The 14814-nt window shown below is 33.3% G+C and overlaps 1 protein-coding gene across 1 annotated transcript in view; it reads left to right on the top strand.

The window, feature by feature from the left end:
* LOC145265415 (voltage-dependent T-type calcium channel subunit alpha-1G-like) overlaps positions 1-14814 on the top strand; it is a 759315-nt gene that overhangs the window by 156035 nt on the left and 588466 nt on the right. Inside the window, exon 2 of the mRNA XM_080121247.1 lies at positions 11399-11644. Coding sequence (XP_079977373.1) covers positions 11399-11644 — 246 coding nt within the window. The remainder of the gene's footprint in view (positions 1-11398; positions 11645-14814) is intronic.

Genomic DNA, 14814 nt, shown 5'->3' on the forward strand with positions numbered 1-14814 from the left:
TTAGATATTATACATCCGGAGGAATTCCGATCAAGAAAGTATAAACTTTGTGGATCTTTGTTTAGCAGTTTCGAGTATTTAGATGGACATAAAAACGTACACACAGACAATTTCCCTTTATATAATTGATAAGCACAAATTTGTTATATTTTCTGTCTATATAAAACTCATGTTTGTGCATATATTTGTGTGTTCTCTATGGAAGGTTAAAGAATCTACATAAAATCCAAAAGGGAATTTTATGTATAATTTACAGAGGAAGACAATGGAAGTGATTTTGAATTTCTAAGTACAACTCTAAGCAGACTATGAGGGCATAACCCCCCCCACACCTTAAAACTTCAAACGTACCCGATTATTTTAAACTTAAATTGTATGTATAAAATTCACCAAGGAAGACAATGGAAGTAATCGCAAATCTCTACGTTACTTTCTATGTGACAAATATTTACACTCTTTGAAACAGACTGATAAGGGGGTCATAAACGAGCATTCAAATTGTGTATAAATATATATTTTAAATGTACCATAGAATGCATGGCAGGTGGGAATAAATGTTACTAATGTTAAATGTTAAACAGTTATAGACTACAAAACTATTGAGTAGAATTGCACCACATGTGGCATGAAAAGTTTTGGAATTACTACTACTACTACTACTACTACTACTACTTTGCAGACAATGTGAAAGCGATTGGTCGAAACAGTCACTACAAAATACAGCAGACAAGATTGAATCATATCTGGAAGTGCTCACTTGGGACTTGTCTCGAAACACTTTAAAGTATATTCATTTAGCAATAAGCACTGGTCCCAATCATCGCATTTATTGTCGTCAGGAAGAGCATCCAACCTATAAAAATCTTGCCTCAATTAAGAAAATGATTTCCAAAGAAAATATGCCTCATTTCCGGTTGTGTAGTTGCAATAATCGCATGCCAAAAGATAGGTTAGTTTAGAAGTCAATTTCTAAAAGCCGTCCAACACATGCCAACATATAAAACGAATTTTGGTGTGATGGTCGACACCTTTGAACCCAGTATCCGATATATTTTCCTAGCCAATAGAACTAAAAGGTTTCTCTTCATTCAGGACTCATTCATCATGGACGTATTTCTTTTTCTATATATGTTCCTTGTTTTACTTTATCCTGTAGTGTGCATCACAGACTTGCAGCTAGCACCAGAAAATAAATATTCTTTACCTTAAACATGTACGACACCTGGTCATGTGCAGGGTAACAGGGGTTTCCGTGCTCATTTAAAGCCGTTCAACACATGCCAGCATGTAAAACATAAACTGAATAGAATATGATGATGATTTATATATAAAAAAATAAATATTTTGATTTTCTATGAATATTAGTTCAAACACTAGCGAAGCATAAACTTTTATTTTTTCATCATTTGTGATCACATAATAAAATATTACAAATAAACAATATTGAGTATTAACACAAATCCTGCATTATTAAGTTTAAATGATAATAAAAGAGTTTTAAAAAAATAAATTTAATTTGTAATTTTTGTAGAATAGCTCACATTTACTATAACCCTAATACGTACGTTTGAAAATCAAAAACATGTTTGACGAAGAAGAGATTTCCCCAAATATTACAATACAGACCTTCCATATGACCATGCAGATGCAAATAAGAACACATACACACACACACACACATATTGTATTAATAAAGGTTAATCTGCTTATTTCAACATTATATCTTAATTTGCTTCAGTTTGTATCATTCTGTTACACTTCTGCGTTTTATTGCTTTCTGTAAATTTAAATTTCTTTTATAAAAACACTAAACAATGATTCAAACAAACTACATTAATGGATTATCAATATATAAATGTTAAAAATTCTATAGTCGTCTCCATCTTCTTTAATTATTGACGAGTAAATATATGTTCTTATCTGTTTTCTATTGATTTTTTGCTTCCAATTGATTTTATTGATTCGTTTTTGATATTTTTTTTATTTGTTCTAACAAAATCCGTTTCTGATGAATTATTGGCAAAAATTCATAAAAGATCTGTCATTTCCTTTAGGAAAGTCACAGGCAACCTACAGCCCGTGGGCAACATGTGGCCCACAGGCATTTTCTGAATGTCACACCTTAGTTAAGAAGTGAAAATAGCATTTATTCAAATTTTGTTTGTTTCATTTTGTTTCATTACTTCTTTCAATTTGCTAAAGCATATGATCTTAATTGTACAAGGTGATTCCGCCCCCCCCCCAAAAAAAATATGCAACTCATTACGTCATCAAAAAAATTGCACAATTCTTTGCTTTACATTTCTAAATTTTTTAGATGGGGATTATTATTTAGATTAATGTTTTGAGTGTCATTTTCATAATGTTTCCGTCAATGTAACCTTCAACCTTCTTCAGGTCTATTTTGTAAAACTCGAAATCATTTCTGTCAAACTAGAGAATTTGCACAGAATTTCACAGAATTTTTATTTAATGCACAGGGGTAATTTGCTCTTATTCCGTCAGCCATGGCCAGGTAGAACTAGTAATTTGTAATTGTAATTTTAGTGTCACCTATATAGAGAATTGAACCTTCAACCTCCAGTGTAACTTAGAACTGAATTTATTCTTGCAGACTTGTGGTGTAAAGATTCCCAAGTTCGACAGAATACATCTGAAGAAGGCCGAAGGTTGAATTGACCAAAACATTGTGAAAATTAAAGTCAAGATGAGAACAGTAATCAAAATAATCCAAGTTATACAAATCTTTTTGCAATCCAAACAAATAATCTTCAATATATGCCTGATTTGCCCACCAAGTTTCAGTTATGAATGTTCAACAGTCTTTGTTTTATTATTGTCAAAATTGTGAATAATCTTCTTGGCATTGTGATCGTCTTCTTTAATTCAGGAATTTGCATTCTTCGGTGATATATTCTTTGTTTTTATTTTTATTTTATGAAACGCAGAAAATCTATTTAAAAAAATAATAATTCCATTTCCTTAACGTCCCAATGCATTTCAATTATTTTACGAACCTAACAAGTAATTACCTCTAGTGACCCCATATAGAATCAAAGGAAAATTTCAATCGTGTTTTTAAATTCATTTAAAAATTTAATCCTTATTGAATGTTTTCACTGCTTACATACCGGATTTTTATAACGTGCAAACAAACATTCTCGTTTAGTGTGTGTGTGTATATATATATATATATATATATATATATATATATATATATATATATATATATATAATATAAAGCTGAACGTGTGTGTGTGTATGTGTGTGTGTGTGTGTGTGTGTGTGTGTGTGTGTGTGTGTGTGTGGTCACGAATAGGCTCCTATATGGTTGACTATTTAAAAAAAAAACTGATTACATATAATGATAGAAGATGTATCGAGACACAGGAATGGGTATGTTTGATCTGGCAGAACCGTGGTTCATTAAAATTGTGGGGGTTTTCGTTCGCGCCTGGCTCCCAAAGTATGGAAATAAAAAATGAAAAAAAAACATTCACAAGGGTTTTTGATATAGATGTACAAAAGAATACTTTGATAAGTATGTTTCAACTTAAATAGGGATAGTATAATAAAATTGTGGGGTCTGCGTTCGCACCTGTAATCCATGGAAATATGGCACAAACTTTAACAAAGACTTTTCATATCTATTTGCGTAAGTATACTTTGATAATTATGTTTCAGTTTGAAGAAATATGGTATAATAAAATTATGGGGTGTTCGTTCGCGCCTGACCTCCATAGAATGTAAATATGTCACAAAGTTTAACAAGGTTTCTAAAAGAGGTGAGGGTCCACAATAACACCTTAACTTTAATCTTAATTCACGTTAGCTTTTATTTATTTTTTTGAGTTGAATCATATTGCGTCGAATAAATTCACCTCATAAATTCAAGTTCTTATTAAAGTGAAAGCCAAAAAAAGTCGGAACTTTAGACAATTCTCGACACAAATTTTGCATAACTCTGTTTTTTTCCTTCTTCACTTGCATGTGGCACTCTTTCGAAAATAGATAAATAGATAAATAATAAAAACTAAGAACGTTACTTGTTATCGTGTCAAAAGAAGGAAAAAATCCTGTTCACGTGATTACATGACTTTTTAAAAACATTTACATAACCTTTTTATTTTTATTTATATATCTGTTTAAGCTTTTTTGTCAATGTACTAGAAGGAATTGATTACAACCCTTTCTGCATGTTCTTTTCATTAGAATAGTACAACCCTGAATCCGACGGCGCAATACTACACCGTTCAATACTGTAAAACTGAAACGAAGCTGTTCTGCTTGAAAAGGGCGCCATTTTCTTCTTATTCATATTTATAGCGATTCTTTGCTTTAAAAAAACTAAAGTAATTACGTGTTTACTTTTTAATATCCTATTTTGCTGTTTCGGATTAGTTTACTAAAGTAAGTAAAGCTTCATTATTTTTCAAAACTGTTTTTGTTTTTTTATTTTTCGATATTTCGTCGATATTATTTAGTAAGAGTGTTTAGCAGAAAAGCCAACAAACGACTACCCGAAAAAATAAATATACAATAAATAAATGTTACCATAGTCAATAAAAGTTCAGTTCATGTCATTTTTTGTTTTGAAATAGTTTTTAATGCTCTTTACTTGAAATAATTTCAGCAAACCGAAATTATAACGAAATTTGAGGCGATAACTACTTAAATGAATTTTTATATAAACTGCACATGCCATAATTCAATATTTCTCAAGCACAAAATAACGGAAAACATTCAAATATGTTTATAAATATTCCTTACGTTGACGGAACTCTCTTAAATTGTTAACACAGAATGCTCGGATGCCCCTCCTTCAAATTGAAAACGGGGCTCACCATTTCAAAGTCGCTGCCATTTTGATTTTTTTTAAACCGGTTCGTGAATTAAAAAAAATATATTTTTACAAACTACTTAAAAATACAACCCAATGAAATTTTCTACCATAACAGTAACTTTTATTGACTATGGTAACATTTATTTCTTGTATATTTATATTATTATATATATAACATTATCTCTTTGTAAGGAAACATCATTTTGTTGGTCACTCTTGGCTACGAATGGAAACAAAGTTGATATAAAAAATATATTTTCGCGAAAATTATCTTTACTTTAATCATATTTTGCTTAGGGTAAAATTTTTGAGTATCAAAACCTCTCTCTTTACAACCCCCTTCTTTTCATAACCTGTCATACTTTCATCGATCACAGTCCATTTTCTGTAGGCTGTTTTTGAACCCAGTCAACGACGGATACTTCTGCCAGTATATATATATATATATGACGAACTACAAGCTCTTGTACCCACTCAACGAAAATACCCCCGACAAACCCGACAAGCAGTACACACTAGAGATCTCCAGATGTAAGAAAGCCTTCTACTCTAATAGCTTCTTCCCCAGAACTGATAGACTTTGGAATTCTCTTCCGGTTTCCTGCTCCCCAACAGTACTGACATGCAGAAGTTCGAGTGTAATGTAAACAGATATGTTACTGCTAAACTCCCTACATAGTACCCCTGAAACTTAGGCCCCTGATAGTAGCCACCTACATCAAAGTAGCAATGTGCCTTGTTTGGGGTGAAAATGTAATAAAAAAAAATAATGTAGGTATTTAATTATTATAGTAAAAAAAATAATTATATATATATATATATATATATATATATATATATATAGAGAGAGAGAGAGAGAGAGAGAGAGAGAGAGAGAGATAGTAAATTATAAAAAATATATATGGCAATTAAGCTACACAGAATATTCCGCATTTCATCCACGCTAGGATTCGTCAGGCTTATGTTGAAGTAAATACTTAAAGTTTACGCATAAAATAATACTTTCGTATATTAATTTTATGTGATTAAATGAAGTAGTCATATATATGTGTGTGTGTGTGTGTGTGTGTGTGTGTGTGTGTGTGTGTGTGTGTGTGTGTTACAGAAGATTATGTCAAATCAACACGGTACAATTGATATGATTTGATATAAATTTAAAAAATATTATGCTTTTGTTGTTACATTATTGAGCACTCTGACAAATGCAAATATATATATATAGAAGAAGAAGAAGAAGAAGAAGAAGAAGATGATGATGATGATGATGATTACTATTATTTCTGGCGTGTACTCTCTGACCTTCAGTTTGTATACCTTGTTGTCAAGGAGACTGGGTAACATATTAACCAAGGATTTTTAAATGAATTAAAAAAATTGTTCATGTAGGATGAGTGCATTCCGTATTAAAAGGGAAAAACAAAGCGCAGCAAAAACCGTTCTGCCCACACATGACATGAACGCAAGGCAGAATGTTCCACGATAATCTTGAACAAGTCAGGGACAAACTAAGCTCGCATATTTTTTAAGAATAACTTTGAAGAGAAAAATGTTTATCAACATTTTTTAGAGTTTTTGCTTTTGAATTCATTTTTCGTATTGTCAAATTAGGCATCACCTTGAATCAATTATCTGTTAATGTAAATTTTGATGTATTCTACATGAACAGTACCTGTTAATGTAAAAATCACAAAATGTACATAAAAATATTGTCGAAAATAGAAAAAAATGTGACCTGTTGGATCAACTATTGAGCTAGATTTAGACTGAATCAAGAAATAGTAAGTCGTTTTCTCGGATTATTCTCTTTCTCTTTCTCTTTCTTTCTCTCTCTCTCTCTCTCTCACTATATATATATATATATATATATATATATATATATATATACAGCTACTGTTGAATAATATTACTAATCATGGTAATATTCCCTTTATTTTTTAATATGGGTGTTATCACTCATCAAGGCTCACAAGCAACTAAAGGATAAGGGTTAGACATCTCAGTGATGATCGGTAGTTGTGGAATTGGTAGGATTTGATTATTTAAGAAGACGACTCAACAAGAACTTGTTTACATGTGACTTGAAAACAACAACGTTATAGTCAGTTGAAAAGCAGCTCTATTACATTGGGTTCAACGGACGAGCAGTTTTAGGAAATAAACTTTGCTCATGGAATTTTCATTTAGTTTTAGAAACATAAGAGTAAGAGAAACTGTTGATAATGTTCGTTAATGGACTATCACAATCTTTTCATTCTTTCGTTTATTCTATTGTTTTTTTCGTTTCCAATTAAAAAAATCCTTTAAACTCATGTATTGAAATCATAAAAAAAACTATTGCCTTCGTAATATGTGCTCTGCCTATTCATTTGTGTAAATCACATTTCTATTTGCTTCTAAACAAACTCCCCAAAAGCCATAACTTTTAAGAGTATGTAGATGTGAAAACTGACAGTTGACAAATTAGCAACGTGCCCTGCAGCCCCACACCTCTCGCACTATCTAAAACCATGTTGCTAATTATATATTCTCTTTTATTATATAATAAAATGAATGTAGAAATTCCCCTCTGGACCAAAATATCGTAGGTTTGCAACAGCAAATGTCACATACAAATTCAATACATCTAGGCTAATAGCCACTATCTTATGTAGCTTCAAACATCCTTTTAGACACATTCAGTCGTGATAATAAAATACTACATTGCATTCTAGAAGCAATACCATCATAATCGCAACATCTTTAGAGGAAGGGGTACCTATTTTTCCCTCCAAATATTTAGTCTACCACTTGCAACCACTCGACACTGGGAGGAAATCCACACGTTCCACAGATTGTATGCTTGCACTGCTCTTAACTGGATCATACATCCACATACATACCATTATCTTTCTCATAGTAGATTAAAAAAATAATAAAGTATCTCTGGGGAAAGTCCGCTGCCTCTGATTGGTTGCCCACTAATTCTTTTATTCCGGAATTAAATCATTATAAACGAACACTTCAGAAAATTTACAATATGGCGTCGCTCTATACCACAGGCAACATTGCTAAAACAAAACAAATACATACATAATAAGCGCTCAAAAACAGAAAAATAAATACTTGTAACCTTAAAATTATCCTAATGTTTCATAAATACTGACAACTTCTTTTAACAATTTAACATGTTAACATATATATATATATATATATATATATATATATATATATACATATATATATACATATATATATACATATATATATATACATATATATATATACATATATATATACATATATATATACATATATATATATATACATATATATATATATATACATATATATATATATATATATATATATATATATATATATATATATATATATACAAGTTAGAAAAACATTTCATCCAAGGCATGAAAATTGTTAAACAAAATGTTTTTACTATAGGCTTAAAAAATAAAGGTAAAAGATTCAATTTGAAATTTATTTATCTTCAAAGTGCACTTTTATATATTTTACAAAGTAAGGTATAAAAATTTAATACCTTACTTTATAAAATGTATAAAAGTGCACTTTGAAGATAAATAAATTTCAAATTGAATCTTTTACCTTTATTTTTTAAGCCTATAGTAAAAACATTTTGTTTAACAATTTTCATGCCTTGGATGAAATGCTTTTCTAACTTGTATCGTATCTTTTTAAGATTATATTTTATTTAATTTATAAATTTGGATTTTAAAAAAATGGATGTGGTTTTGCATGCATTTATAAAAACTCTCCAACTCTCTATTTCAGATTGTATTTCTCCTCACACCTCAACTCATTTTTGCAACCCCCTCTTTGTATTATTACAGCTCTGAATATTCTCTCTGTTTCAGTTTGTATTTCTCCTCACACCACAACGCTCTTTTGCAACTCCCTCTTTGTCATACATATCTGAATAATGAGAAAATCTGAATTTTTAACAAAAAGTTTTAAATAACTTTTTTAGATTAAATTTTTTAAACTTCTTTCAGAATAGAAAATCTTTACAATTTAATAAGGAACATATTTCATATAGATTTCATTAAAAATATTCAGTAGATAACGAGAAAAATAGAGATGAACATTTCAAAAGGACTGTATAACTGGTTACGCTCAATAGTAGTCCTCGCCAGCAAAAGTCTTTGTTATTGTTATTCTATTATTATTATTATTATTTAAAACATTTTGTGTCCTTCTCTTTCACGCGAAGACTAATATATATATATATACATATATATATATATATATATATATATATGTATATATATATATATATATATAACGTCTTTTAACAATCGATTATCGCACAGACCTATAAAATAATATCAACTTCTAAACATGATGCAATTCTGTTACAAAACCTAAGCATTAGATAGTGAACCCTTAAAAAATTATTTCTGATAAAATGGTTGAGAATTATTGGCATTTTACCACGTATTGCTAACTCTTTCCTTGCACGCATGGAAACTACCATAATATGTAAACAAACAGACAAAACAGATTTAACATGACACTGTATATGACGTCATTCAAAGGGCAGATTTTTAAAGCATAAATAAAACAGATATTTTTTAATTGAATTAATATCATATTTTTATTTAAATATCGAAAACGATTAATATTTATTTCTTACAAAAAATAAATGCCCTTTTTCAATTCGATCAAATTAATTTAATCAAAGTCTAATGAAGCTTGTGTATCTGCTTGTTCAAAGTCGAAACTATAGTATTATCTTTATATGTGCAGTTGAACTATACTATCTTTCAATTCCTCGGGAGATTTTCTTCTTTTTTTCTTACTCACGTTCACCCGTAACGAGGCATATACCCACTTAGACGTAAGGGGCTACTATTTGGGACCATGCCTACGAAATATTGATAAGATGTTGGTTTACGTTACATTTAAATTTCTGCATAGCAGTACAATCAGGGAAAGCAGGTAGCAGGAAGGGAATTCCAAAGTCAAGCTATTCAAGAAAAGAAACTATTAGAATAGAAAGCTTTCTGGCATTTAAGGACCTCAACAGTGAAGGGGTGAGATTTTGTTGCTAAGCAGGTTTGTCGTGGGCACAAGTGCAACGAGTTCATCAGAGCACATTTTAAATTAATGTTGTATCTGTTCTTTTGTTACGATACCATCCTCCCAGATATTACCTCCTCAGATATTTAGGGGAATAGTAGTGTAGTACCTGTTCTGTTGTAATGAGACTGTCATCCCATGCATTACCTTCTCCTTGTGGGGAGGGTAGTGTAGCATTTGTGTGTTCACTATAATACCATCTTTCCATGCATTGCCTCACCCCTTTTTATGAATATGTAGTGTTGTATCTAGTCAAGATTGCATCCTTCCAGAGAATACCTCCTTATTTTTAAGAGATGGGGTAGTATGTTGGTTTATCATGATGTCACCCTCCCAAGGATTACCTTCTCTTTTTGAGAGTGTGAGGGGGGAGGGTTTAATGTAGTATCTGTTGTTTCTTATGACACTATCCTCCTAGGCATTATCTGTTCCTTTGGAGGTGGGCAGTGTAGCATATATTCGTTCGTCATCTAGGAGCACAAATAAGTGAACAGAGGGAGTATATTTTTGTTTGTACAAATATTTTCACACAACAAAACGACAACAGAACAGATACAACACTATTACCTCCAGGTAAGGGACGTAATCCCTAATAACGAATATATACTATATTATGCCCAAAGAAGAAGGTGATGCCTAGGAGGATTGTTTTTACAAACAGAACACATACTACACTGCTCCCTACCCTCCATACGAATGAAAGTTTTGCCTGTAAGGATTATCTCGTGAGAGCAGAAAATGTTCTACATTCCTATTTCTCCCAAAGAAGGAGGTGGTAATACCTGGAAGGATTGTATCATGCTACTTTTGCTCTTGTAGTGAACATTGCAAGATAGTACATTTGTCTGAAATCATATAGTAAATTGAATTGAGCATTACAAGATAAAATGAATGCAACTCTAATATTTTTTTATATTGCATCAATATACAATTAATAGAAGTAATAGTAGTGTCTCGGTTTCAGACAGAGAGATAGCAAATCTCTATTATTTATAGAAGGACAATTAACAGAAGTAATAGTATAGTTGCAACTTCATGCAGACAGATACTAAATCTCGATTAGTAATAGATTAAAAAAAAAAAACTATTTTGCTAATTGTGCAGAATACACACCGTGCTATATTTTTTTAGGATTTTCAAAGTAAGTTCAATTTTGTTGATCAAAGTGTTAGGTGAAAGTACAGAATATTTTTAAAAGCTTCCCTCCCGATGTTAAGAATGAGTCTACAAATGATAATGATGTTATTTCAGCACGGTGCACAAGTACTAATATTTCTAATATTATTTCAAATGTAATGATTTAATTTGAATGAGAACAGATACGGTGTCAAGGTAAATCCGTTCCTTTCAGCTGTCACCAAAACTGAGCTTCTAAATGTATACTTTGTCTTTTTGAATCTTGGCTGTATTTGATTAAATGTTTATTTTGCAAACGTGTCATTTCTTTTCCTTAACCCTCTTCACCTGGTTTGAACGTGTCAGTATGGGAGTCATCATGATGAACTGTATTACTCTGGGAATGTATCGTCCGTGTTTGGATCAAGTATGCAACTCAACGAGATGTAAAATGCTAGAAATCTGCGATCATTTTATTTTTTTCTTTTTTGCACTCGAGATGGTAATCAAGATGATTGCTATGGGACTTTTTGGGAAATTAACCTACCTCGCAGAGTCCTGGAATCGCTTGGATTGCTTCATTGTATTGGCAGGGTGAGTAGACAAAGAGTTTTTTTCTCTCTCTGATTTTTAAATATGGCGGCCAAAACGGTTGTCAACTCCTTAATAATACACAGAGCAACTTCATGTTTGTATGTACGTTAGCATCTTTCACACATATTTAAAAAAAAAAAAAGACCTGTTCCGATTAGTATAGTGATCTGATGTCATTAAGGTAAAAAAAAATAAAAGAGCTGTTCCGATTAGCATAGTGATCTGATGTCATTAAGGTAAAAAAAAAATAAAAGAGCTGTTCTGATTAGCATAGTGATCTGAGGTCATTAAGGTAAAAAAAAAAAGAGCTGTTCCGATTAGCATAGTGATCTGATGTCATTAAGGTAAAAAAAAAAAAGAGCTGTTCCGATTAGCATAGTGATCTGATGTCATTAAGGTAAAAAAAAAAGAGCTGTTCCGATTAGCATAGTGATCTGATGTCATTAAGGTAAAAAAAAAAAAAGAGCTTGTAGCAGACACAAATAGACCCCTTTTCTTCTCGCGCATTCGCTTCCTCTGAGTGAGTGATGAGGCGTTAAACTGTCCAATCTGAGGACTTGCGCACGAATACAAATTGACCCCTAGGGACCAGACAGCTTCCGGTCCCAGAAGAAAACTCTCTCTTACGCTACCAGCCTTCGTCGGTGCTAGACGCCTGTTCTCTTCGCTGCTCCTACTAAAGGTATTGACGACAGCCGCGGGTTGTAACTACCTCGTAAGGCAGTGGAGACCCGACTCTACTTTCTTCCTTCAGTACGCTTTGCAAATAAACCTTTCCCTTGTTAAGTTGAAGAAGTTGTTTGTCATTGTTCATAGAATTGTGTTATTTTATTTTATTAGGGAAATTCCCTAAAATGGTGACTCCGTCGTGATAACACATTTCCGAACAGACACTTCTTTCGCTTTTTAACAGGGTAAGGCGCGCATTTTAAAAACCAGCACATGGTTTCCAACCACACACATAAACAGACAACGGATTCGGGAGAGCACATTTAAAACTTAAAAAAAAAAAAAGACGTTATTTCCCTCTCTTCCTTATCGTTTTTTTCCCGTTATATATATATATATATATATATATATATATATATATATATTATAAACTAAGGAGCATACAAAAAAAAAAAAAAAAAAAAAAAAAAACAACAAAGAAAAAACACCCTTTTCTTTCACAACGGCGGGCTACACATAAAAAAAAGAACGCCAACCTACAAAAAGAGGTGACACTTTCTTGGTGTACGAAAAAGAAAAAACTCAACAAAAAAAAAAAAAAAAAAAAAAAAAAAAAAAAAAAAAAAAACAAACTTTCACGAAGTTTTTCCGCATTAGCACTCTTCGGCCAAAATGTAAGTACTTAAAGAGTTCATTTATCTTCAGGTTCACACACATTTATAAAAAAAAAAAAAAAAAAAAAAAAAAACCCATATTGTCCACATTTTTTTTTGCTTCACGGCTCTTCCTGATATAATTTTGTTTTAGCTTTATTTCATGGTAATTTTGTTTCTTTCTTCTCCCCCATTAGCCTGTTAAATTTTTTTTTTTGTATTGTCTCTGTTTAAAGATTTTCTCCATATTTCTCCTTTCTTCTCCACGTGGTCCATATTCGGCGTCCTTTCAGATTTCGGATACATTATATATATATATTTTTTTTTTTTAAAAATGTTTGGTATCTACTTTCGGTAGTGACGATGACAACGTTGCCTGCCTTCGCTGGGGACGTCCGGGTCTGGTTTGCTCAACTCGAGTCTTATTTTGCGGCGAACAACGTGTCAGAGCAAACGAAGCTGCACATTTTATTCAGTGCCTTCCCCGCGTCATTGACTCCTGCGGTCAAGGACTTAATAACGGACACCCCGTTAAACTCCACTTACGATAGCATAAAACGGGAGGTGCTACTACGGACGTCCGTGTCGGCGGAAAAGCGTTTTCAAACGCTGGTCCATGACGAGCACTTAGGTGACCGCAGGCCGACGGAACTAATCCGTAGTATGAGGGAACTGGCAGAGGACGTCCCTCCTGACAGTGCCTTAATTAAGCAGCTCTTTTTCTCAAGGCTGCCGGCGCAGGTAAAGGCCATACTTGCGCCAATGTTTGAAAAACACACCGTCGATGTAGTAGCAGCATCGGCGGACAAAGTCATGGACTTTGTGAGGGGGCCTACCACCGCGGCGATTCCACAACAGCCTGCTGAGGTACCCGCAGGCACCGCAAATGTAAGACAGGATGCTACATCGGTGGCTATACTAACGGCCATCGAACGCCTCACTAGAGAGGTGAGCAAGCTCAATATGGGCAGGTCGCACTCACCCAGACGCCGCTACAAAAGCCGCTCATCTTCCCCGCACCACCGTCGCCGTGCAAACATGCCGGGACTATGTTTTTATCATAGTCGCTATGGCGCTGAAGCACGGAATTGTAAAATGCCCTGCACTTTTAACAACCAGGGAAACTAAATTGTGGAAAGACGAGCACGGCAAACTTTCCACAAAATGCAAATAACCGTGCCTATTTCGTCACTGACGTAAAATCTCAAGCACGTTGCTTGGTAGACACTGGCGCTGTTTGTAGTATATGGCCACTTAGGCTACTTAAAGAAAGGCCACCAGTGTCATTGATAACACTGCAAGCGGTGAACCATTCACCTATCCCCACGTACGGTCAAATTTCACGTTCTCTGGACTTGAATTTACGGAGAGACTTTACGTGGGTTTTCACTGTAGCAGATCTACCGTACCCCATACTAGGCGCGGATTTCTTGCATAATTTTAATTTAATGGTCGACATGCGCAGACGCCGGCTGATAGACGCTAGCACGGAACTTTCCGTCCCTGGCTCGTTATCTAATGCCCCATCTATCAGCCCGGTATTTTTCATTGCCGCTGCAAATGACCCATACCATGAGGTGCTACACTCCTACCCGGAGTTAACCAATTTAAATTTTGTGGTGAGCAAACCCACGCACACCACAAAACATCACATTGAGACCACAGGTGCTCCTGTGTTCTCACGCCCTCGTCGCCTTCCTGTGGATAAACTTAAAGCAGCGAAGGCAGAATTTAATCATATGCTACAGTTGGGAATTATACGCCCCTCGTCCAGTCCTTGGGCTTCCCCTCTGCATATGGTTCCAAAACGAGACGGAGATTGGCGTCCAACTGGGGACTATAGACGAC

This window comes from Euprymna scolopes, chromosome 40, assembly GCF_053919585.1.
Source record: "Euprymna scolopes isolate OS-2025 chromosome 40, ASM5391958v1, whole genome shotgun sequence".
In the NCBI taxonomy this organism is placed as follows: domain Eukaryota; kingdom Metazoa; phylum Mollusca; class Cephalopoda; order Sepiida; family Sepiolidae; genus Euprymna; species Euprymna scolopes.